Here is a 26,920-nt window from a genome sequence, read left to right as displayed (position 1 = left end):
CACGACAACATTTCACCTGTCCCCTCTTAAAAGGGCAACACCAACCCATAATTTCATAGCATCTAACGCCAGAAGGGACCATTAGATCATCTAATCTGACTACCTGCCTATCACAGGCCATTACATTTCACACAGTTACCCCTATATTGAGCTCAATAATTTGGGTTAGATTAAAGCAATTTTAACTCCTCAGGAAACTAAACTGTTGTGTTCCACAAACAAAGAACAGGAGAGACCAAGGTGTCACCTATGCTCAAGGTCCCTGCAGTGGCAGGGAATTGATTTGGTGAGATCTGCCCAGGTGATCCCAGCAGGCAAACCAGGCCCCATGCTACAGAAGAAGGTGAAAACTCCCAAGGTTCCTGCCAGTTGCCCAGGGAGAAAATTCCTTCCCGATCCTGAAAATGGCAATCAGTTTGACACTGAGCACGTGAACATGGCGCACCAGCCAGGTATAGAGAAAAAGGCCTCCATATACCACCTCAGAGCACTGATCCATCCCATCTGTTGTTCTGTCTCCTCCTCTGGTCAATCCCTGATGCTTCAGAGGAAGGCAAAAAAAAACCCAACCCAGCCTAACTCCCTTCCCATGCCCCCACCCCCTGCCCAAGACTACGTCTGGGCAATTGTGCATCGGGGAAAAAATTCTTTCTGACCCCTGCAGGTGACCAACTAAAGCCCTGAAGCATGAGATGTGATTATAGTCATCATCACAGTGCAAAACTGCAAGTGGCATGAGCATGTTGTGGGCAATGCAGCACTTCCTGTTCTCTCCATGGCCAATGGGAATGGGAAAAATCATAGATTTACAGACTCACCTCAAACGCTGACAAACAGAAACTGATGGGAAGACATCCTTTGTTAAAAGAGAGAGGCCCCTAACATAATGATTGGGAGGGTCAGATTCCAAATGGTCTCCTCTGATGGTGGCATGATGGCCTGACATCTATTCCCATATATTTCCAGTTTAATACAAGCACTATGTTTTGCAATAAGGACTTATGAGTTAAGTAAAGGAGGGCAGTTTTCTATAGGTACCAGCTTCTCCCAATGTTCCCCAACAAGAGTAACTTAACAAGGAATGAAATAGAGAACCCCTGACACCCCATTAAAGATTAACACAGAATGTTAGCCCTTTCAAAAGTTATTACTAATTATTAGTAGTAGTATTAAAGTAGTGCCTAGGGACCCCAGCCAAGATCAGGGCCCCAGTGTGCTAGGACAGTTCCTACTCTTGAAGAGCTTACAATAAAAAATAGACAAGACAACCCAAGGGTAGGCGAAAGGAAGTGTTGTTATTCACATTTTACAGGTTGGAAACTGATGCACAGAGCAATTAAGTGACTTGCCCAGGATCAGACAGTGGGAGGCAGCTCTGGGACTAGAACTCACATCTCCTGAGTCCCAATCCAGTGCCTTCTCCACAAAATAAAATAAAAGGAAATTACCAAAATAAGGAACAAGCAAAATAAGTGAGAGCACAATATGCCAGGCAAATGGGGATGCATTTGGTAAGAGTGCTGCAGATCAGTATTTCTGCTTCTTACAGTTATGTCAATGACTGAATGGGAGAACAACCTGACACATGATAGTGTCAGAGGCACAGGTCCAGAAGATGGTGGAAAGGCAGCTATGTCTGAGGAAGTTGATGTTAACACTTCTTTACACAGGACGTAATCAGACTGTAGGGTTCATTGCCATTAGAAGGACACTGATCTAAGGGAATAGCTTCATCAATAGTAAAGCCAGTCAGGACCTTTATGGACCCTTAGTCTGACCTCCTGGATAACACAGGCCACAGAATTTCACTCAGGGATTCTTGCAGCATCTAGCACAACACCTTGTGGTTGAAGAAGAACATCTCTTTTAGAAAGACGGCTGAGCTTGGTTGAAAGAGTCCAATTGATGGCGCATGCACCTCATCCCTGAGTGTGCTTGTCCAAATAGTAACCATCATCACGTGTGTCTAATTTCCAGTTGAATTTTTTTTAAACTTCAGTTCCCAGCCATTGGATCTTGTTACATCTTTGCCTGCTACCCAGTATCATCTCTTTATGTAAGTACTTGTGGGCTGTGGTCAAGTCACTGACAGATGTAGCAATTTCCTGAAACATCCTTGGGTGACCTTTTGAATTAAATTCAAGTATCTTTGGGGCCCATTGTATTGAACGAATGGTGTATGTATTATTGTGGACTGGGATTGTATGCAAATTCCCCACCTCTGGTTGTGCAACCCCCCGGCCTTTTGAAGCTACACCTTTAGGAGCGGGCCCCTGTCTGCTGATCACCCATTACACGAGTCCAAGATCAAAGGTCCAGGCTGCGTGAAGGAAAGTCTGAACTAGCCATGGGGGTGGGTGTCTGATTCTGAGACAGTTATGAATGTGTGGGTTTTGAAGGGCTGACACCAGAGCCCAAGCATGAAGTGGGGGCTGACCTCTGGTGAGATTTTTAGCATGCATGTAGATTGTTAATATATTTTTTCTATAATGGTTTCACCTTATGAATAAATGTGCTTGCTTAGAAAGAGCTGTGTGGTAAATTACTCTGTTCAAAACTCTGGTGAGAGAGCACAGACACTGCTCTGGCTTGCTGGGCTATCACACTGTAGGCAGGGAACTCTGCAGCCTGAAAATCCCGGGTCAAGAGAGAAATGTGGGTTGCTCCCAAGAGAGGTGAAGGCTGAGGAGCCAGGACACTAGGGTGGGTGCCTTGAGGGACTACAGAAGGGGAATATAGGTGCAGTTGCCCTGAACTGTGACAATCACCTAGTAACTGTCTCTGCAATAGCTAAATAGACTGAACTCCTTAAGTCTCTCATTGTAAGGCATGTTCTTCAGACCTGGCATCTTTCCTGTGCCTCTTCTGTTAATATTCCCCCTTTTATTAACATCCCTGTTTAAAACGTGAACACCAGAACTGAACACAGTGTTACAGAGGTAGTCTTACCAAAGCATTTTAACCTCATGCCGCATGGCCTCTGGGGGTCAGGAAGGAATTTGCTCCAGCCCAACATATAACATTCCATAGCATTATTTTACATCCCCCTTTTAAATGTCCTGCCCATGCTGAACTAGATGGCTCAGTAGTAGGATTTGGTGGGCCAGATCCATGATCCTATACCCACTTTGTAAACTGCTTTCAGCAAAATTACAACGCTTCACATAAAATCACAGCATTTTGTAGAAATGTCACAATGCCAACTTCCCCGTGTTAATGTGAACAATACTGGCCACAGTTCTGTGAAATTCCCAACCAGTAGAGACTCATAATTTTAGGCCCAGAGGTCCAGTGTTCAAGCCCTACCAATGTGACAAATAATGTGCTATTGGAGGACTGAACTTTTGTGGATCTCTAATGCATGGGATGAGCTTTCCTGACCAGTGAGAGTGTGTAACCTACACGGACATTGTTGACTTTGTTCCCCTCTAGTGGTTAGGCTATGTAGAGAGATTTTTGGGTCTAAACAGCCTCCAAACTAATGCAGCTAATTCTTTAGCTCAAGCAGTAGAGGCTTGTGCATTTTGATCCAGAGCTCTCCACTGATGACCCACTTAGCAGCATGTTTATATAAACATACGTGAAGGAGTTCAGAGACATTGTGCATTATTATTATTCAGATGCCCAGAGAAACTGGGAATAAACTGGCTAATAGAATGTGTGTGTGGGGGGTGGGGAGGAGTAGATGAAGCAGCCGTGCTGCCTATTAGTATTCAGAATGAAGTGGGGCCAGATCATGTCCAGTGAGAGACGTGGATGTCACTTCCTGGGAACTTCAGCCATCCAAGAAATAGAGGTGCAAACACACACACAAAATTCTAGCAGGGCAGGGAAAGCAGGAGTAAAAATGCATGAATCCTGCAGCTGCACTGAGAGGGACATCAACAGGATACACGACTGTAAGGTATTATATACGATGGTGATGAAGGCAATATAAGGGCGGGTACACAATAGTGCAATTATAATAACCTGGTGAGAGACACATTCCTCTCATCCCTGGCCCCGGTAATGCCTATGTCAGGCAGAAGGGGGAAGATGCATCCGGCTCGGCACTTGTACGTAAACAGGAATGGAAATGCAAAACAATGAAGATTTTGGATAAAGCAAATGAAAATAATACACCTCAATGCCTTTGTTGAACTGGGCAGCTGCCTTAAAGACTGAACAAATACAAGCCAGTGATGTGCATGATTGTGTCAGTGACGCGAGAATGAACACTTGGATGGCAGTGATCTGGCTGGCTACGGGCTCATCCATTAATGTAATCAAGGCTTCAGTATAACAAACCGGTGTTAAGGAATGTGGTAACAAAAAGGGGCACTGTGTCGGAGCATGGGAGGGTCTGCATCATGCCACGCTGTCTGAGTGTACTCTGGAAAGAGAAGATGGTGAGGTTAGCAATGATGTGTCAGCCACAAGGCTTTTTTCAGCAATGGAAAGGAACCAGACCAGCTGGCAACCTGTGGTATTTTCTAGCATTGGTTTTTTTAAGTGGTTTTTCCAAGCTGGGGTGTGCTGGACTGCCAATGTTCCAGGCTGTTTCTCCACACAAGAGGTACAGTATGGGCAGCAGCACATCCAGCTTTGCCATCAACGTGTTTTCACTTCACGCTAGCAGGATCACTTCTGGGGAGGAAAGAGGTTTTAACCGCCTCAGCTTTGGGATGCTAATTTGAAGCAGACTTCCTGAGGCTTGGCATTTCCTCTGCTCTGTGTGGATCTCAGGAAACGTGCGCTACAGCACTGGCAGGAGATACCAACAGTTACCATGGAAAATGTCATGAGGTGCTGAGATTTTTTTGTTTTTTTGTTAACCACCTCATGATATTGTGTAGCTCATGTCACCTCAAAGTAATGGGATGCATGTAAGCCTGGATACACAGGCAACAATTTCTTGCCAAGCTCTGATCGTGCAGTGCTAACCCCCATGTGCTAGGTGAGGATTGTTTTGTAGGCTGCTAGTCTTGGATCTGGCAATTATTAGTGACCGTGATCTCAGAGAGAGGACCTCTCTTTACTGTTTTAACAAGGTTTGGACTCGTGCAATGGTAGCTACTACTGTGCCTGTCTGCGCATCGCAAGAGGTCTTTGTTATATCACCCCAAGAGGCACCCAGATATCTGTGGAGCCTCAGGCTTTTGAGAACTTATTCCGAGATGTATATCCTGTGAAGTCCTTACTCAGTCAAAATTCCAAGTGACTCCCATGGGAGTTGTGCCTGTGGTTAGCAGTGGGTAAAGAATGAACAAGGATTTCAGGTTTTGGTGCTAAGACCTGCTAGTAAATAATTATCAGCTTTACTGAGCTCAGCCATGAGAGGGACACACCATAGAATCATAGAATATCAGGGTTGGAAGGGACCTCAGGAGTCCAACCTCCTGCTCAAAGCAGGACCAATCCCCAGCTAAATCATCCCAGCCAGACCTTTGTCAAGCCTGACCTTAAAACCCTCTAAGAAAGGAGATTCCACCACCTCCCTAGGTAACCCATTCCAATGCTTCACCACCCTCCTAGTGAAAAAGTTTCTCCTAATATCCAACCTAAACCTCCCCCATTGCAACTTGAGACCATTACTCCTTGTTCTGTCATCTGCTACCACAGAGAACAGTCTAGATCCATCCTGTTTGGAACCCCCTTTCAGGTAGTTGAAAGCAGCTATCAAATCCCCCCTCATTCTTCCCTTCTGCAGATTAAACAATCCCAGTTCCCTCAGCCTCTCCTCATAAGTCATGTGCTCCAGCCCCCTAATCATTTTTGTTACCCTCCGCTGGACTCTTCCAATTTTTCCACATCCTTCTTGTAGTTTGGGGCCCAAAACTGGACACAGTACTCCAGATGATGCCTCACCAATGTCGACTAGAGGGGAATGATCATGTCCCTCGATCTGCTGGCAATGCCCCTACTTATACAGCCCAAAATGCCGTTAGCCTTCTTGGCAACAAGGGCACACTGTTGACTCATATCCAGACACTGTTGACTCAAATCCAGCATACCATAAACCAGAAACCCCAAAGGCCCGCATTGCTGATCCGTGGCTAGTGTGTCCTTGTATTTGCATGACTCAAATTTAACACTTTTCTAAAGTGACAGTGTGTGAGAAAACCTATAATCCAGCGATGTTAATCCCTGGAACAAATAAGATAATAAGCGCTTTGTCGGAGTAAAGTATGGCTTTAAAAGCAAGCATTTTTCTCAGTTACTTTGAATTGTATTTGTGTGCTATATTAAGAAATGTAATCTTGTACAGGGGTTCATCACATGCAGTTGTCATCTGATCACCCAAGGAATTCATCTAAATCAATACTTACATGTTTTCTTAAAAAACAAAAACACAAAGCAGGACAGCAAAGGGAGAAAAACACATGTGAGTTGATTAACAATAATTTATTTCAAAACAGTACACATCCTCTGTTTTTAACTCAAAGAGTAGACAGATGACTCCTACAAATAGGGCCAGATACTCTGCATTGACGTCAATGGAGAGATGCATGTGTACACCAGCTGAGGATCTGGCCAACATGCTGGGTGTTGTCTCTCTGTTCTGTTGCTCCGCTGATTTACAGTTTAGCGTTGTATAAGTAGAAATGGTCACCTTTTAGATTAACATTTTTGCTAAAGTATGACACAGTTAACCCTTTAATGAGAATAGTGGCTGGTTTGTACCTAGTGCTAGGCCAGGGCAACAATTCCATTTAACTACATAGAATATGACGCTCACTTGAAGAGGTTTCTGTATTCCAGAGTGTAATCAGTTTCAAGGAATGAAAAATGTGGTCCAGGGAGTAAAGAGTTTTCGCAATGAGTTGTCTTTAGTCTTCTGCAGTTCCATCTATGATAGACTTAAAGCAGAATGGAGAAAACTTATAACCTGTCCCCACGTAGAACTTGTTCTGGAACTCCACCCTGGTAGGGGAAAAATAAACACAAAGAGAAGTTCAAGAGGCACTGTAATGTGTTACATGAGCTTGCAAGAGACGACAGGGGTGTGGGGAGAGAGGGAAGAAAGGAACATTTAAAAGTCAAGTAGTGAGGAAGAAAAAACTAGCAGCTCCAGGAAGAAAGAGATTGGGAGCTTAACTAACAGTGGAGGGTGGGTGTCAGAAACATGCACAAGTTTCAGGAATCTCTACAGCTTTGTGATGTGCATATGGACTGGACTGGTGGCTGAGGTAGGGCTTCCTGAGGGCCCCTCTGACATAATGGAAAGGGGCAGGACCAGCAACAGCACCACTGACCACTACATTTCAAAGGAAGAAGAACCGCCCTTGACGTATTTGGTTCCCACCTTCCTTGGGTTGGGGACAGGACCATCCCTAACCATTTGGGTGCCCTACACATGCCCCCCCCCCGCAGGGGGTCTCTGTGGGACCCCAGGCCTCCCCCCCCCAGTGTCTGGGAGGCAGGAGCTGGGGGGCAACTTTTGGGGGCCCCACAGGTCCAGAGTGGCCCAGGGGATTAGCGGGGGGCCGGGAGCAGCCTGCTCTGCTTCCCTCACCCTGGCCCCAGCCATGTCACTCGGGGGAGGGGGTTTGGGGAAAGGGATCCCCTCCCACTGGCAGCGGCAGGAAGCGGAGCAGCCTGGCCCCATCCAGTTCTACTCCACCAGCTCTCAGCCGCAGCGCTCCGCTTCCCATCGCCGGTGAGTGCGGGGGGGGGACCTTTCCCCAACCCCCTGCTCCTCCCAGCAACACAGCTGGGGCAATGTCGCTCCGCGTCCCGCCACCAGTGAGTGCAGGAGGCCTCCTTTCCCCAACCTCTCTGCACTCATCGGTGGCAAGAAACGGAGCGCCGCAGCTGGGAGCTGGCAGAGTAGAGCGGACTGGGGCTGGGTTGCTCCGCTTCCCGCCGCCGCCGGTGAGTGCGGGGTCGCTGGGGGAAGAGGCGGAATGGAGGTGGGCCGGGGGTGGAGCAGGGGGAAAGGGTAAGAGGTGGGGCGGATGGAGTTGTCTGGGGCCCCACACTCCCCTAGGGACGGCCCTGCCCCTTGCAGGGGGGGCCGGCTGAGGGACAGGGCTGGTCGCCGGGGCTGGTGCTGCCATATATGCAGCACACAGTTGCCTAGGGCACCATGAAATTTGGGGCAATTTGGTGCTCCAGATTTCATGGTGCCCTACACAGCTGCGTATTCTGTGTATGCCTAAGGACGGCCCCTGGTTGGGGGTACAAGGAGGAAAGTAAAGCTTTTGAAAGAGAGTAACGGCTGTCGCTGCAAAAGGAATTCAGAAGAGTCACTGACCTTTACAGCCCCTCTCATACATCAGTCTGAAAACACTGTCAGTGAGGGGACAATCACCAGTATCATGGAAGCAGGGAAAACTAGGCCCTGGTTCCTACACTAAACCTAATATCCGAGAGAGCTTTGATAACCACCAAGGGCAGCCAAGTTCACTCCTTCGTGCAGTACAATAGAATCTGAGCTAGCAAACTTATCAGGCCCTCCAGCCCCATATCAAGTGACTCCAAGCTTTACAAGCTGGTTTTTGCTGATTGTATTGTGTGGTCAGGGATGGAATGTCACGTGACGGAAAGTACACAACGCAAGCCCTCCAAGAGAACTCCAGAGCTGATGAGTTGTTTTTTTTTCCTTGCATTGGATTTGTTTTACATATCAGTCTGAGTTCTTATAAGATCTTAGAAAAGTGTCTGAACCCCTAAGTGCAGGTGGAACAGTGAGTTAACACTAAATCTTCCACCACCAGGAAGCAGCTTACAAAAGACTGTTACCTTTTCCGTAACTGGTGTTTTTCGAGATGTGTTGCTCATGTCCATTCAACTTAGGTGTGTGTGCTCACCGCATGCACCAGTGCTGGAAGTTTTTCCCTCATCACTATCCGTAAGGGACCGGCTCCGGCGCCCCCTGAAGTGGTGCACACATGTCGCGGTATATAGGGCGCCGCCAGTTCCCCCCACCCTTAGTTCCTTCTTGCCAGAAACTCCGACAGTGGGGAAGGAAGGTGGGTTGTGGAATGGACATGAGCAACACATCTCGAAGAACACCAGTTACAGAAAAGATAATGGTCTTTTCTTCTTCGAGTGCTTGCTCATGTCAATTCAACTTAGGTGACTCCCAGCGGTACCCTTGGAAGCGGGTAGGAGTTCATGGATGTGTCGATTGCAACACCACTCTGCCAAACCCAGCATCATCCCTGGCCTGCTGCATGATGGCGTAGTGGGCCGTGAACGTGTGCACTCAAAGGGTGGGCCCGTGAGCCTGGACAGAACCAAACTGAGATCCCACCAAGGGACCGGGGACCGAACTCGAGGAAAAAGTCTTTCGAGACCTCTGAGGAACCTGATCGTCATGTCATGGGAGAACACCGTTTGCCCCTAGATGGGCAGATGAAAGGCAGAAATGGCCACCAGATGCACCGTGATAGAAGAGTGCACCAGGCCCTGGTTCCTCAACTGAAGCAGGTAGGCTAAGATCAACTGCACCGAAGAATGCGAAGGGGAGATGTCCCGTTCGGCCGCCCAGTGGGAAAACCTCATCCACTTTGCCAGGTAAGTCTGTCTAGGCGAGAGCTTTCTACTCTCAAGGACCTTGTGGACCCTTCCAAACAGCCTATTCCTCAGGGTTCAGCCACGCAACATCCACGCCATAGGTGGAGGGATGCGAGGTTGGAGTGCAAGAGTCAGCTGTAATCCTGTGACATCAGGTCCGGTCAGTTCGGCAGGGGCCATGGAGGGATCGCCGCCAGGCTTGATAGCATCCCGAACCAGTGCTGGCGAGGCCACGCCGGGGCAATCATGATAACCTGAGCCTTGTCTCTCTTGATTTTCACTAGAACTTTGCTGATGAGCGGAATCAGAGAGAACATATACATCAGGCTTCCCGCACAGCAGGAGGAAGGCGTCAGAGAGCGAGCCCTTGCCTAGACCCCGTCTGGAGCAAAACCTGTGGCACCTCTTGTTCTGCCTGGTGGTGAACAAATCCACTTGGGGAGTTCCCCACCTCTGGAAGATCATCTGGCTGCCGCCGGGTGGGGCACCCACTCGTGGTGAGAGGAGAAGTCCCTGCTTAGGTGAACTGCTAGCGTGTTCTTGGCATCCAGAAGGTGATACGCTTCTAGATGGATTCCATGGTTGAGGCAGAAGTCCCAAAGACAGAGTGCCTCTTGGCAGAGGATTGGACTCCCCCTTGTCTGTTGATGTAGAACATTGAGTCTGTGTTGTCCATCAAGACTCTGACCACTTTGCCCAACAGGTGAGGTAGGAAGACTGTGCACACTCCACGCACTGCCCTGAGCTCTTTGACATTTATGTGTAGTGTCGTTTCTTCTTGGGACCACATACCTTGGGTCTGGAGGGTGCCGAGGTGCACCCCCCAGCTGAGATCTGAGGCATCTGAAACCAACTCGACTGTATGATGAGTGCTGTCAAAGGGGATTCCTTTCAGGACTTTCTCAGGGTAGGTCCATCATCACAGCGAGGTAAGTACCGCTGCAGGAATGATAACAACTTTTTCCAGGTGGTCCCTGGACTGGGAGTAGACTGTCACCAACCGTAGCTGCAGGGGTAGCATCTGGAGCCTGGCACGACACACCACATATGTACACGCTGTCATGTGACCTAGTAGGCACAGGCAAACCCTGGCCGCGGTCAGGGGAAATGCGGAGACTTCCGCGATGAGGTCCATCAGTGCCCTGAATCTTTCCAGTGCCCGGAACACCCTGGCACAGGCAGAGTTGAGCACCGCTCCGATGAAAGGAGCGGTACCAGGAGTCAGAGTGGGCCCGATGCCGGGAAGCACCTGCACATGGTGTGGTACCAGGATCGGTACTCCTGCAAGGGGGTGCGTGCCCCCAAAGGTATGCGCCCGGTGACCGGCGAGCTGCGCCTCGAACCACTCTGCCTGTGCCCAAGGGCCGGGGACCGAATGGGGCTACACGGTGTCTGCCTGTTGTGGTCAGATGCGGTGGTGGCTACAGGAGGGTGAGTGTTGGCGGGACGTCCCCCACGACTGGGAACGGTGACTTCTGAGGTGGGGACCGTGGTGTCCGAATGTGGGTTTATCCTGTGACCGGTGAACAGCAGGAGCCAATGTGGGTGGCACCAGGAGGGACATGATCTCCTGCACCACCTGCAGGGCCTCTGGCATGGACGGCACCTGGAGCTGACGGAGGCCTCTGCCGCTATCCGGGGTAGCTGGCGGGGACCGGGTTGGGCTACAAGACTCCACAGGAGCTTGGGCCCGAGATCCTGACGTGGGTGAAGAGTTGCCTGGCACGGGACCTTGCTCACACCCAGTCTTATCCTTTCCCTTGTGGGAGGTTGGAGACCAGCCTCGCACCACCTTCTTGGGCTTCTTAGTTGAAGACACGGATGGGGACCAGTGCCGGCTAGTGAACGGTCCCGGTGGGGCACTGTGATGAAAGTCGGTGCTGAGTTGGAGCGTTGCTCCAGTGCTGGGGTGAGGGCCGACTTCATAAGGAGCGCTCTTAAACAAACATCACGCTCCTTCTTACTCCTTGGCTTGAAGGAATTGCAAATTTTGCACTTCTCACTAATGTGTCCTTTGCCCGAGCAACACAGACAACTGCTGTGTGGATCACTAACGAGCACGGGTCTCTTGCAGCGATCACAGGTCTTAAAGCCCGGGGATCGGGGCCCCGTCCCGAGGCAAAGTCCTGTTCGGGACCTACAAAGTCTCTAACTCTAGCTAAGGATTTATAAACACTAACAGAAAACAATATACACTATAATACAAGAGATAACTAGTTTGTATGAATGAGCAGCAACAGCAGTAGCTGAAGTAGCAACAGTTCTAGCACCGTCACTGGCAGCAAGAAGGAACTGAGGGTGGGGGGAACTGGTGTCACCCCATATACTGCGCCATGCGGGTGCCACTCCAGGGGGCGTCAGAGCTGGTCCCCTACGGATAGTGGTGAGGGAAAAACTTCTGGCACCAGTGCATGTGGCGAGCACACACATCTAAGTTGAATGGACATGAGCAAGCACTCGAAGAAGAAACATGAGCTACTCCCCAACAGATATGAGTTTGGAGGTCTCCATTAGGCCACTTCACCTGACTGTTTACATATTTTTGCATGCCTGCCCGTCTTCAAACAGGTAAGTGCAATAGCGAGCAGTGTTAGGGCAAAAGCCTGAGGTACAATAATATGGCTGTGAATAGAAAACATCCTGTAACAAATATGAGCATCTACCCAGGCATACAGTCTCACTCTCTAATTAGGTATGTACATGCCCTCACCCGTGCCCCTCCCCACACCCGTCATCATGGACTCTCTGCAGTAAAATGTGTGCCCTCGTCTCCCAGAAAGTGCACTAGAAAAGGCTTCCATAGCTTGAAGGACAGACTCCTCTGGTAGAATACGTACCAGTGAAGGCGCAGTGCGTGCAGGAAGGCAGAGAGGCCCTCCATGACCAGCAGAATAGCTACAGTCAGAACTGCAAAGATGGCAAAGATGATGAAGACCCCAATAAGTCCTCCCCAGCCGCTGTTCTTGAGTCCGATGTTCATCACCATGGTCCAGAGGACCTCTGATAACTCTGCAAAGCAAGCAGGGGGGGAGAGCAAGAACAGTTCAACCGTCACAATGGTAAAATCCATTCGCCCATCCCATTCGGTGGATGGAACCAATCCATTTGTTCTGTGCTCCATCATTCTCAATGCCTTCCCTAAAGGGAAGCTGTATGTAGAAGTAATGGGAAGTGGGTATATAGTGCAGCTGAGGTGTAATGTCTTGGTCCTCCATAGAGCCCCATCGACTCCAGTGGAGCACTGCCAGTTTATACTAGCTGAGGGTCTGGCTCTATGTCCCTTTGCAGAGTTGTGTGTGTGGCTGCACCTGCCAGAGATCTTTAGAGAAATCTGGGCTGCTTCCTCCTGAGATCTCCCATTTGTTTTTATCAGAGTTATAATAGTTTGTGCCATTGTAGTAGTTCTGGTCCCCCAGTCAGTGGGATGCCAGGAGTGTCCTTTATGGTTTTGCATTTCATCCTTACTGTCAAAATCAGTTCCCTTTCTTACTACTGAGTGTCTACTTGATCTCCAGCTAAGGTTAAGATCTGTGATCCCTGTGGCAATAGGTGCCTATGTAAAAGGTGGGTTCTCTTGGGGTTCAGCATTATTTCTCTGACCATTCTATCCTATGATTTTGGGATGCCAGCTACAAAAGTCCCTTGCAACGCCGGCTACAAAAGTCCCTTGCAAACGCCTGTTCTCACTTTCAGGTGACATTGTAAATAAGAAGCAGGCAGCAGTATCTCCCGTAAATGTAAACAAACTTGTTTGTCTGAGCGATTGGCTGAACGAGAAGTAAGACTGAGTGGACTTGTAGGCTCTAAAGTTTTACATTGTTTTGTTTTTGAGTGCAGTTATGTAACAAAAAAAAATCTACATTTGTATGTTGCATTTTTGTGATAAAGAGATTGTACGACAGTATTTGTATGAGGTGAACTTAAAAATACTATTTCTTTTGTTTATCATTTTTACAGTGCAAATATTTATAATAAAAAATAATAATATAAAGTGAGCATGGTACATTTTGTATTCTGTGTTGTAATTGAAATCAATATTTTTGAAAATGTAGAAAAACGCCCAGAAATATTTAATAACTTTCAATTGGTATTCCATTCTTTAACAGTGCGATTAAGCTTTTTAATCGCGCTTAATTTTTTTGAGTTAATCGTGTGAGTTAACTGCGATTAATCAACAGCCCTAGTTTTTACATGTCCCTCTTGACTGTAGTATCTAAGCACCTCATAATCTTCATTGTATTTCTCCCCACAACACATCTGTGCTATTATCCCCATTTTACAGATGGGAAACTGAGGCTAAGTGACTTGCCCAAGGTCACACAGGAAGTCTGTGGCAAAGCAAGCAATTGAATCGAGCTGTCCTACAGTCCATGCTAGCATCCTAACCATTGGATCATCCTTCTTCTGTCTCCTTGGACAGTACAGAGAGATCCTTAAACTATATTTTGATGTAAGAGTTCAGATGAATGGGGTATCATTTTAGGTGCCAATAGTTGTGATGAACACCTCTGCTAAAAGAAAAACAGGTTTTCAGATGTTCATAAAAGGGCTACCCATATATTTAAGTGCATGTCATCCTTTTACCCAAGCTTCTTATACTTTTTATCACTTTATCTCGAGTATAAAGGCTAGTGTGACTTGGCTTCTAATTAAGTCCTATTAGACTCACTTATGTGCCAACAAGGATGTTATAAGGGGAAGTGCAGCTCACCCCTTCCAATCCAGGGATCTCTGCACTCAGAGGTTTCCTTCTGTAGTTGCCCATTTCTAGATTTTAAGCTCTTTGGGGGCAGGGTCTGTCTGTCTGGTGCTGTGTTGGACAGCATTTAGCACAGTGGGGCCCCCAGTCCATGACTAGGACTCCTGGGTGCCACAAAAATATAAATAATAAATATATAATAATACTTAGAGTTGGTAAAAAAAAACAACACAGAAATTCTGTCCTGCAGGGAATTCTGATATTTTAACACTTTTTTCATCACGAATCCGGATGAAAAGTTGACATATCAAATTTTTTCATGAAATGGAGAGTGCTAAAAAATTTTGACTGGAAAATTTCAGATCAAAATGAAATGTTTAGCTATTCCCACATCAAAATGTTTCATTTTTATTTGCTGCACAGAATCAAAGTATTTCTTTTCACATCAGTTTGACAATAATCTGAGCTGCCCTCATGGGGACAACTCATGGGGAGTTGTAATTCTGGTGCTTCGTGCGCTCATTCTCCTTTATGGGCTGGGTTCCCCGTATGTGCTATATCTTCCCATGATGGACCATGAGGGTTCAGTCAGAAAGGAAACCTCAGTGCATCATGGGAAAAGTAGTTCAGCCAGAGAGCCAAGGCCACAGCGGGGACATGAGGCACCACAATTAGAAGACACCAGAGGGACTCAGACTTTAAGGCCATAAAGGACCATCATGATTATCTAGTCTGAACTCCTGCACATTGCAAGCCACGGAACCACATCCACCCACTCCTGTAGTAGGCCCATAACATCAGGCTGAGTGACTGAAGTCCTCAAATCATGGTTTAAAGACTAAGTTACAGAGAATCCACCATTTACACTAGTTTAAACCTGCAAGTGCCCTGTGCCCCATGCTGTGGCAGCTTAGGTGAACACAGATTGAACTGCCACAAAACATTTTGATTTTGTTCGACAAACCAAAATACGTTCATTTGGGTTGACATTTGGTGTGATTTTCCTGATGGAAAATCAAAAATTTTTGACAAAATCAATTTTTTTGTGGGCAAATGTTGATTTTTGTGGAAACCAAAATTTTCCACCAAAAACTTTTTGCCAAAAAATTCCCAGCCAGCTCTAATAAAATCCTTTTTGTAGCAGCCCTTCATGATCACTACCTGAATAATAACGACCATCGAGCGATAACTCACGTGCATGAGCCAAGCTGAGTGCCCACAGCCGGAGGTAGGATGCCGTGTTGGAGATGCAGCCCAGGCAGTATTCAATAGTGTGGATAGCTTGGTGGACAAACGTATCGCCAAAATTGAACTGAAATGATGTAAAAATGAAGCTGCTTCACTTACGCTCATTTAGTGCTGTTTGTTAACAGAGCAGTGCTGCCTATGAACTTGCTGCACATTGGTCTCCGTTCTCCTCTTCACTACAAGGGGAGCAACACATGGGTACTTCACAGGTCAAAAGGACAGGTTTGAAAATTGTTCCTCCTCCTTTATTTTCCCAGCCCACCATTCCCAGAAGAAAGACAACTTGAGGCAACTGCTATAGAACTACCCCATATTTTGCCAACCCTACAATTTAACTCCTGGCGGGGAGTGACAGTGAGATTACCACCATCCTCCTTGGGCTCCCCTAAAAACTGAAGCTTTAATTTATGGGTGGAACTGCACAGGAAACCTGCTGGCAGATGCTTCTGGGGACATATACTGAATCAGTGAATCTCCTAAGCGCCAGCTTCCCCCTCAGCCAGCCAATCCCACTTCCTGAACTGCCAGCTGACTATGAACCCCATCCCCCTGAAGCATCTGGGACTGCTGTGAACCCCACTCCAGACAGAGTGTCTGCTGCCAGAGGCACATATCCTGGGTTCCCCCAGTTCAAATGAATCAGGCCTAATGACCCACACACACGCACGCACGTTACAGGCTGCAAGGGTGCAACCCTGAAATAAATGTGGAGCACAAAGGGGCTGATCCAACACTACTGAAATCAATGAGAGTCTTTCTATTGTGTTAAGTGGGTGTTGGATCAGTATATTCAGAATAACGCCCAACTTCTGTCACTATCAAAGGCCTTGGCTACACTGGCAATTCACAGCGCTGCACTTGCTGCGCTCAGGGGTGTGAAAAAACACCCCCCCTGAGCGCAGCGCGTGCAGCGCTGTAAAGCGCCAGTGTAATCAGCGCCTGCAGCGCTGCACGCTCTCTCGCAGCGCTGCGAGCTATTCCCCTCGGAGAGGTGGAGTACTTGCAGCGCTGTGAGAGAGCTCTCGCAGCACTGGCGGCGCGACTACACTCGCGCTTCACAGCTGTGGCAGCACTGTGAATCCGTGAGTGTAGCCAAGGCCTTAGTTGCTCTCACCTTCCTCTCCAGATTTCAGGTTCTTTTAATGCAGAACACTCCTGTGCTTTTTCCGCCAGGATAACTGCTTTTCCTTCGGGCAAGTCTACACTTAAAACACTGCACCGATGCAGCTGCTCCACTGTAGTACTTTAATGAAGATGCTCTAAAGAGAGCTCTCCATCAGTGTAGTTAATCCAACTCCCCAAGAGCGGTAGCTATGTCAGCGGGAGAAGCTTTCCTGCTGACATAGCACTGTCTACACATAGGTTAGGTTGGTATAACTACATCACTGAGGGGGGTGGATTTTTTTCACCCCTGTGCGACATAGTTATACTGATATAAGTTTGTAGTGTAAAACAGACCTTTGTGACGGGCAAAACTTCAGAAGGTAGGGGAGATGTTAACCCTTCTGCTTCAGGGCTTAAGCCAACTCTAATAATTAGAGAGCAGGATGAGACTTATATGGGAAGCAGATTGTTCCACATCTGCCTTCTGCAAGGTCCTTATGCCTTGTTCTGAAGCAGCTGGTACTGGCCAATATCAGAGACAGGGTATGGGATTGGATGGGCCTTAAGTCTGATCTAGTCTGGAAGTTCCTATAGTTAGATTCACACCCAAAATCTCTGATGCTTAGCCTCAAAATCTGAACCTCATGGATTTACAGAACTGGGTGGGAAGATACAAAAGAACTGGTTCTCCCACAGGAAGTATGTTATGATATGATATAAACTCAGTGAGGCATGAAATTGAACAATTCTAGATGGGGAGCGGAAGGAGCGAAAGGGGATGTTATACCTGTCTGAATCTCAACAAAGTTATGTTCAGATCTGGTCAGAGCATTGGGTTAAGGTTCAGGGGGCTCTTCTCTTAGAAGGAACTGGTTCAAGAGCTTTCCCTGAAACAACTGAAACGGCTGCAGGCAAATTCCAAGACCTCAGTCTGGCCTTGCAGGTAGGATTCATGAGGGCTGCTCCTCCCCCTTTCCAATGTTCTGATTTCCCTACCTCTTCATCATGGTCATCATGGCCACCACTATGGTCTTCCTGACCAGCTTTCTTGGCGTGATTGGAGTCAATGATCTCCACTTCAATGTCACCAGCAGGGTTTTCTGAAACGGCCGGTGTCTGGAGCTTTCAAAAAGGAAAAGAGAGTGGCTAGGTTTGTATTATTCTAATTGTCTTAATGGTCCTACAGGTCAATAGATGCACTATATAACTATATCTATACGTATGCAGTACATAAATCCCCTATATATTTATAGCACAGACTATATGTGACGTAATGGTGATTTCAGCAACAATCAGACATTTATTAGACTAGAAAAAGCGTGTATTTCTGCTTCCATCACTAGGAATAAATAAATACTTTAATTTCTAGAGCATCTTCCAGCCAAGGATTCCAACATAATTTACATGCACTAGCTTCAGACTTGCACCTCCTCTGTGAGGCAGGGGGATACCATCTGCATTGGGCAGATGAGGACACTGCGGCACTGAAAGCCTGATTTGCTCCTTGCAATCACACAATGCAAATCAAGAAAAGTTGTAGCCAATGGAGTCATGCGGTTATAAGGAAGAGGAGAGAATCAGGCCCACGGAGACTCAAGGTCACACAGTAAGTCCGAGAGCGAGATCTGGGAATAGAATCCAGATATCCTGTGACAAAATCTCAAGACTATCCACTTTCTCGCTCCATAACCAGTATTTGTGGAGCATCATCAAAGTGCATAGCATTATAATACATACAGGATGACTTGATCCATGCCTCTAAAGACCCTAAACGAGCATGTGAAGAATCCTACAGCAAACTTAATATATGGCATAATAAAAGTTTCATTCTAGTACGGATGCAGCAGCTTTTTAGGACGTACCCTGGCATTCTGTAATGCTTCCAATAGGTTTTGTAGGAAAGGTCTCATAATAATGTGCTTTGTTCTGTTGCACCAGTAATCTCTGTTATGCCTGCTTATCTCAGAGTTGTCTTGAATGTCATACAAAGAGTGCCTTTTGTTGGAGCTGTATGAATCTGGCAAAATCTAAGATCGGATCAGGCAGCTGACATATGAAAATCATTGGTTGGAATGCGGGGGAAGATGGAAAGAGGAGGAAAGATAGCAAATGTTATTGGCATAAAGCAGACACTGGAGTCAACAATGTAAAACCTGCCTGAAAGTCCCAGAAGAGTTACACAGTAAGAAGTTACAGGACAAACGATAGGTTCTGAGTTGCTGGACTGGAAAAGGTCACTTAGCATAACCAGCTGAACTCTCTTTAAATGAAAACATCTGGGCCAGATAAAAGATACTCCAGTCACATCTAACTACCAAGAAAAGTAACTCATTAGAAACAAATGCAATAAAGAACAGAATTCACAAGCAGCTTTGACTGTTATGTGCAACAGAGTAGGACCAGGGGCTTTATGAGATGCGCTCTATCATTTAAGGAGGAAAGTGTTATTTAAAATCAATCACATTTAAATCAGGCACTTCCCCAGGTACTGTATATGTTCCCTGAGAGCACCATTTCTGCCCTGCTCCCAGTTTATATGGCGCAAGCAATCAGTCATAGCAGTGATTGTGAACTGAGCACAGCAGGGAACTGAGGCAATCACCAGACCACTGGCCTCACAATTACTTTTTTCTAACTGCTTCTGAGCTAGGATATAGTTTCTAAAAAACGCTCAGTGTTGGCCTAACTCTGCTCCAATCAAACTCACTGGTAAATAACTCCCATTAACTTCCAGGGGAGCAGAGTTAGGTCCTAGGCTGAGTGCTTTGGAAAATCCCACTTCTAATCTTCAGCTCTGCCCCCATCCTACCGCAAACAGAGCTGTCTGCAACTTCAGAATGCAGCCACAGACTTGTGCCCTTACCATACGCTGAGCTTTCCGGTGATTGGCTCGGAGGATGAAAGGTTTAAATAGAAGCATCCAGGGAACAGCTATCAGGGCAAATATGACCAGAAAGCTCTGGACTTCTTCCTACAAGAGACCAAAGGGGAGAGGAAGGGGGGAAATCTGTTAAAGGGACATCACAAAAGCTTTTTTTTAAGTTTTTCAAGTGCAATTATGGTCAGAAAAGTGATTCAGTAAAAATGGCCCCTTCTCACTCAACTGATCTGCTCCCTGTGTGCTTCCAGAGTGTCGTCTGCTTGCTTGGTGACAAAAATAAACACATACTCTGCTTTGCACTCCTGTTAACACTGCAGACCCCACACAGCTATTGTAGAGCGAGTTTATTCCATCTCAGGCATCATCAACAGTCTTGGTAACTGAGTCCAAACTGCAGGACAGAAATCTGACCTCAGAATGCTGTAGGGTTGCACAGATGTAACTAAGGGCAGAATTTGTCCTGCAGAGCCTTCCCTATTAGAGATGAAGTATGTACGAGCCAGAAAGAACGCAGCTGGACTTTCTGAAACCAGCATGAGTTTGCAAATACATCTTCTCATGTATTATCTGACCAAATGGACAGAGCTGGTAGGAAAACAGTTCTATTTTGACTTTTCATTAAAAGTAGAGAACCTCCAAAACCAAATAATTTTTGATCAAAAATTGCCTGAAAACAAATACATTTAAGTTTTCAGCCAAAAATGTCGAGTTTTCAGCTTTTCCAATGAAAAAATCAGAAATTCCAGAGGAAAGCAGACATTTCTGGGGGGAAAATTGCTTTGTCAAAACCTGGTTTTATGTCAAAAATAGTTTTGCCAAAAAATTTCTGAGCAGCCCTAAAAACGGAGTCACCACAAGACAACAACAGAGGGTCCTGTGGCACCTTTAAGACTAACAGAAGTATTGGGAGCATAAGCTTTCATGGGTAAGAACCTCACTTCTTCAGACTTGCATCTGAAGAAGTGAGGTTCTTACCCACGAAAGCTTATGCTCCCAATACTTCTGTTAGTCTTAAAGGTGCCATAGGCCGCTCTGTTGCTTTTTACAGATTCAGACTAACATGGCTACCCCTCTGATACTTGACACAAGACAATAGAGCACTACAGCACTTCGCTTCCACAGTCACTCTCCCAGCCTTGAGTGTGTCATCACTGGGGTCAGCAATTAGGCCATTTCCTCACTACCGGAGCAACCTGAATTCCAGGAAAACAACCCTCCACAGCCAGCCTGACCAACCTGAATTCCAGGAAAACAGCCCTCCGCAGCCAGCCTGGCACCTGGCAGTTGAGCCCCTGGGGGCCTCCCCAATAACAATATTGATTTTGCTGCCTGGAGACAGGATTTGCCTCTTACGGAACAAAATGGCAGCAGGGTTAGACTTTAAGAGGAGATATTGCTTTCACTAGAACCAAATTCCACCCTACACAACCCGCTGCACACGGAGGTGTGACAGAGGGCAGAATTTGACCCATAGAAATTTTCTCAACTGACTTGAACTGTTTGAAGGGTAGGACCTGTCTGGGGTCTAACCTGCTTATTGTACCAGTGCCTGTCTAATTTTCAAACTAACATAGCTGGGGCCCACACACACCAGTTAATGAACCTGGGCTGAAACGGCTCTCTAAACTTGGGGTAAGTAGCTAGGTGTAAAAATACTCGAGTCCATACCTGGTGCGGATATAAGGGGCCATTTGTAGGATCGTTGTAATTAAACAGAAACATGTTGATGAAGTGGATGAGAATGCTCGGTGCTTTCTGGGATACATGGACGTCGAAGTGGCACCATTTGAAAATAACCATGAAGACCAGGTAACCAAACAGGCAGAGGATAAAGATCATCTCTGGAATGAACTGCAGGACGATGTTTATGGTTTTCTTGAAGTAGCTGGAAAGACAGAACCCCACCAAAGGGATTGGTACGGCACACACGGGACAAGATCACTGGGTTAGGACTGTGGAGCACATCATTTAGTCTCCAAAAAATGAAACTAGCATCATACAGCTACGCATGGACAAGGGAGAAATGTGTGACTTGTGTATCCTTAGGGATTAAAGGTACTATTTAGATATAAATATTATTTTACACATATTCTATTCAGGTCTCACACTTTGCCCATCATTCTGGTATCTGAGCATAGATTATTACATTTAAAAAGTACCTTAAAAGAATGTTAAAGTAGCAAATATTAGGAAATGCCAGAATTAAAGTTACCTGTGAAGCCCTAATTCACCCCCCTTGTGTGTGTGCATGATATAGGCTTTAGTTATATGATCACATACTATTTTTCTGTAGGATCCCTGCCTCATTCAGTGCACAGGATGGGTGGTGCTCATTGAATGAGCATTATTCAATGTTTTGTTTTCTCCTGCCTGTGTGACCCCAGGCCTTATTTATTGCATACCATCCACACCCTGCACTGAATGCAGAACTATTAATTTCCTTATGGGCTTTTCTATGATGCACTCATCATATTACATTAGTTCCTAACACGCATTGGTGAATTTATCTTCACAGCACCCCTCTGAGGCAAGAGGTTTTTAGCCCCATTTTACAGATGGGGAACTGAGGCATACAGATTAAAGTCAAAAGTGCCCAGTAATTTTGGGTGCCCAATTTGAGGCATACAGGGCCTGACTTTTCACAGTACTTAGCTTTATATAACACTTTGTGTTCAAAGCACAGCTCCCACTGACTGCAGTTACAGCCGTGAGTGCTCAGCACTTCTGCAGATCAGACCCAGGGTCTCAAGTTGGGCACGCCGAAAATGAGGAATACACAGTTAGGGGCCACCTGGGAAAAGTTTGGTTTAAGGGACTTGCCCAGCATCACATAGGAACAATAGGGCAGAGGCAGGGATAGAATTCAATTCTCCAGGGGAGCGTTCAACCGCCTTAACTATGAGACCAGCCTTTCTCTTCCTGCAGTTCCCTGCTTCATTCACCATGAACCTTCCAACTTTTCAGCAAATGAGAATCCTATAGGCATCCTCGTCCACTACACAACCTCCATTCATTCCCAGAACAGAGTCTGGGCTTTGTGGATGTATTATACATATAGGGCCTGATCCAAAGCCCACTGAAGTCAATGGAAAGACTTCCATTAACTATAATGGGCTCTTGATCAGGCCCAGAGAGAGAGATTTTAGCAAAAAAAAGCTATAGATTCTACATTTAAAATTAACTGCACTTTTGTATCTCTGAAAATATTTTGTGAAATCAAGAACACACTCTCACACACACACACACACACACACACACACCACTCAGCAGAAAAGCCACAACCCTAACGAAGAAGAGATTGTGAAAACTGGTGACCTGTTGCACTTGGTTCAGCTGCAGCAATGAATTGGAGCAGTGATGTGCAGCAACGCACGGGGCTTGCCCATCTGCATTAGAGGCAAAATTCACTTCACCTGCACTAAACCGAAGAATCAATCTCTATGTGGGTGAAGTGCGGGTGTGGGGCACTGGCATGGTCAGCAGGGTTGCTGCATGGCTATGGCGACCATATTTCCTAAAGTAAAAATGAAATGGCATGGCACTCGCCCAAGCTGTCCTTCCCCCCCGCCCATGGGGCTCGCCAGAGCCGCCCTCCCCCCCGTGCTTACAGGGCTCACCAGAACTGACCACACCCCTGCTGCCCGCGGCTGACCCTCCCTTCCCCCAAGCTCCGTGCCCCATGCCACTCAGGGCTGGGGCTCACTCCCCGAGCTCCGCACTGCCTGGGCTGACCCCCCCCCAATCAGAACTCCATACCCCATGTTACCTGCGGCTGGGGCTGAGTACCCAAACCCCAGGCCTGCTGGGGCTGCCCCCCTAAGTCCCGCTGCCCAGCACCTCACATCACTGCTCCCCCCCCCCAACATTCCTCCGTAAACTGGGCATTCGTTCATTTGCTCTTGCCACCTGATCAGTTGGGAAGAGCAAACGGGACAAATGCCTGTTTTTGTCAAAAACGCTGGGACAGCCAAGACAGAGTTTAAAAAGAGGACTGTCCCAACCAAAACGGGACCTTGGTCCCATTATGCATAGCCCTCCTGTGGCTACTACCCTATCTTATGAGCCTTAGACCTGTGATGGGACACAGTTCTATCTCCTCACCTAGCTAGGTTTTCATACTGTGTTCGTCATGATATATGAGCACCAGCTAAGGTCCCATTGGCTCTGCAAACTGTAACCATGTTGTACATGGGTCCTCAGACTCAGTTGTGAAGTGCAGACATACCTTACTTCCAACCTGTTTTCCTACAGGCTTCTGGGCCTTATTTTCTCTAAAGCCCTGTCTACACTAAGTGGAGGCTGTGATACAAACAATAGTCCAAGGCTTTCGCCTACTTACAGGGACATTGCTAGGTCCCAGCCGCACTAAAACATGTTGCAACTAGGCTGAGGGACAAGTGTGCGGTTACTGGGACCCCTGACTCAGCGATAGCTGTGGTATAAAAATGAACAGTAGAGGGAACGTTGGGCTGGGGAGAATTTTCTGCAAGGCTGAAGGCCAGGAATGCAAATCTCTTTCAGTGGAAGCTAAGGCCGTGGAAAATACATAAAACATAAGTACATAAGAATCACTTGCTGATAAGGATACAATATTCTGGCCAACACTTGATCCTTATCAGGATTTTCCATTGTACCAGACTAGGGTGCGGTGCCCAGGCTTCAGAAGGAGTTAAAGACACGAACCTATTCATGAGCAGTAGCAACAGGCCTAGAGTCCATGCCCAGTAACCCAGAGCAGCAACACATGCAAACCTTTAAAAGGCACGTGTGAGACCATTGCACTTACATGTGGTTGAAAAGACTGAGTGTGACCCCAAAGACCATCTGCGTAATCCCCATGACGACAGACATCTTCATTTTGTAGGAGTTTAAGAACGTCAGCTTGTTTGAAGCAATGTTCCAGATCTTCAGAAAAGTGAAGGGAGAAATAGATAAAAAGAGCAGGATTTTCGGGAATTCTTTTGATAACAACAGGTGAAAAATCATTAGACCATTAATTTCAAATGCCATCAAACGCCTTTTGCTAGTTCTACTTTGAACAATCCCAAATGACTGAAATCTAAGTCTGGCTCATAATACATTGGACTTATATAAAGCTTTTCGCCCAAAGATTTCCAAGATAATTATTATCCTGTTTTTAAACAGATGAGGAAACTGAGGCAGAGTGTTGAAGTGATCTAAGATCATGCACATGCAGGCCAGTGGAAGAGCTGTTATTATAACCCCGATCTGACCAGTGTCATGCACTAGCCACTAGACTGTGCCATAGATGCTGGAACTAGGGGTGCTGCCACACCCCCTGGCTTGAAGTAGTAATAACAACCCAAATACATAGTTTCCACCTTCAGCACCCCCACTATAAAAATTGTTCCAGCACCACTGGACTGTGATGGCTCTCGACAGCAGAGGTGGATAGCAATGAGAACCTCCTTTCTGCCTTCATCCACTATAAAAAAAGGTCTCCATGTTCGCTGGAGGAAACAGTGATCCGTAGAACATGTGCTCATTTCAACTCAAGAAAGGCTATTCTCATGCATGAAACTGAGAGACAGCTCTGGTCACCACTTAAAGGGGCAGCTGAACCATTATGGTTATGGAAACCATTGAAACAGATCCGAAGGCAGGAAAGCCTGTAAGAGAATCGGAGGGTTCGTTGGACTACCTGAAGCCAAGGGAGAAATTAAGGATGAAAAGTACCTTGCATGTAATTCAAATAATTTATTTGCCTCATTTTTCACTTTGGAGGGTGTTGAGGAGATACCTCCTCTGGAACTTTTCTCTTAAGGCAATACATGTGAGATACAGTATAAAAAGGAGCGGGGGCGGGGGGAGGCTGGGTGGGAAGGGAGGTTTGCTGGGAAAGTAACATACTAGTTATTTACTTATTTAGCTAGTAACATAGTACCTTCTACAAACGCTTTAGACTAGGAGATACTATCATTTTGAAGGAGACCCCAGTATAGTCAGATCTCATAATCTAAGGTGACTATTTCTCTTCAAGGTATAAAGGCATCATACCATCCTGCTAACCCTGCACAAAAGTATTCTAAACAAAAGAAACAAGCCAGGCCTTTATAATGAGTGAACTGGTTAAATCCCATAGAAATGTTCATATTAAAAAAGTAGAGAGACAAGATGGGTGAGATAATATCTTTTATTGGACCAACTTCTGTTGCTGAGGTGAGAGAAACTTTCAAGCTCACCAACAGAAGTTGGTCCAATAAAATTTATTACCTCACCCACCTTGTTTCTCTCACATCTTGGGACTGACACGACTACAACAACCCTGCAAACACACTAAGAAATGTGTGGCACTGTCCATTTCTTCATTGTTAGGATTACTGTTAGAACTTTCAGCTAAACCTGTACAGTATTGGAGAGAAAAGCTGCCATCTAGTGGCCTGCTGGGCTCATCACAGTTATTCTTGGCTGCTTTCATGTTGCTGTATGCTGCACATCTACATTCCAGTTAAATGACACAGCTGGGATAATTGCTTTGTTTCAATAAAATCCAATTAACTAAAAATAATTATGCAGCAAAGCCCAGGTCCTGCCCTAAAGCTAGCTGACCCAGCCACTGGTGGGTTACCAGAGTGCAGGGGAATCCTCAGATGGCATACATAAAGCCACTGTAATGTCTTCTATGCCCAGCCAGTGGAATATGCCCATGGTCCACTTATGCCCTCCTCCTCCCACATCCTTGGATGCCAGTATAGCCCATTGGGAGAATTAGCAGCCAGAGTAAATAAAAGCGTATGACTCTTCTAATTTACACCAGTGAGTGGACACAGATGGTCCCAGGAGTGGGGGAGGGAACATACAGGTGGCTTAAACCCACTTTAACGCCACTTCTTGAACTGCAGTGAATGCTTCTCAGCTACACTTCCAGGTCTGGGCTTAGGACATTCATATGTTACTGTGCAGCTATGAACTAACTGAGGGTTTCTTTGCCTTGTTTTTTGAAAATGAAATCACATCTAGCTCTTTTACCAACAAGGGCAGGCTGGATGAGACTGAAAGGGAAGTAGGGAGATTGGTGCTAGTGACCACTTGGTGCTAACCGAATTTCATACACAGCATGAAAGAAACAGATTCTCAGAAAATTGTAACGATGGGGTATTAGATTTCAATACCTCAAATTTGGAGACATTAATAATCTTTACATTTTAGTGCTTTAAATGTTCAAATCACTGTGCACACATTAAGGAGTTAATCCTCAAATCAAAATGATGAGATAGATAGGTACACATTATCATCATCCTTATGCAGATGGGTAAATTAAATCCACTGACTTACAGGCAGAGCAAGAATTAGACTCAGAATTTCCCAAGTGCCAAATCTATGCACATACCTGCAGACCACACGGCCTCTATCTATTGGTCATGGCATGAGGGGAAGGAATATCGTACTCAAATCTTGAATGCTGAAGATGAGCACCCTAAAAGACTCCATAACTAAGGCATAATGGACTTGCAAAGAGCAGGAAG

General features: G+C 46.4%; 1 protein-coding gene across 2 annotated transcripts in view; it reads right to left on the bottom strand.

Moving 5' to 3' along the window:
* Positions 1–6,377: 6,377 nt before the first annotated feature.
* The window catches only part of ATP6V0A4 (ATPase H+ transporting V0 subunit a4), a 53,744-nt gene continuing 33,201 nt past the window's right edge, over positions 6,378–26,920 (bottom strand). For both annotated transcript variants that reach the window (XM_034779095.1, XM_034779105.1), the window contains exons 15-21: positions 24,220–24,338; positions 21,102–21,318; positions 19,416–19,523; positions 17,549–17,674; positions 15,395–15,512; positions 12,339–12,510; positions 6,378–6,903 (exon numbers count right to left, since the gene is read on the bottom strand). In XM_034779095.1, the coding sequence (XP_034634986.1) occupies positions 6,810–6,903; positions 12,339–12,510; positions 15,395–15,512; positions 17,549–17,674; positions 19,416–19,523; positions 21,102–21,318; positions 24,220–24,338 (954 nt within the window). In that variant the 3' untranslated portion in view covers positions 6,378–6,809. The remainder of the gene's footprint in view (positions 6,904–12,338; positions 12,511–15,394; positions 15,513–17,548; positions 17,675–19,415; positions 19,524–21,101; positions 21,319–24,219; positions 24,339–26,920) is intronic.

This window comes from Trachemys scripta, chromosome 1 (genome assembly GCF_013100865.1).
Source record: "Trachemys scripta elegans isolate TJP31775 chromosome 1, CAS_Tse_1.0, whole genome shotgun sequence".
In the NCBI taxonomy this organism is placed as follows: domain Eukaryota; kingdom Metazoa; phylum Chordata; order Testudines; family Emydidae; genus Trachemys; species Trachemys scripta.
Note: the sequence above shows the minus strand (reverse complement) of the source record. Positions and strands in the feature narration are given on the sequence as shown.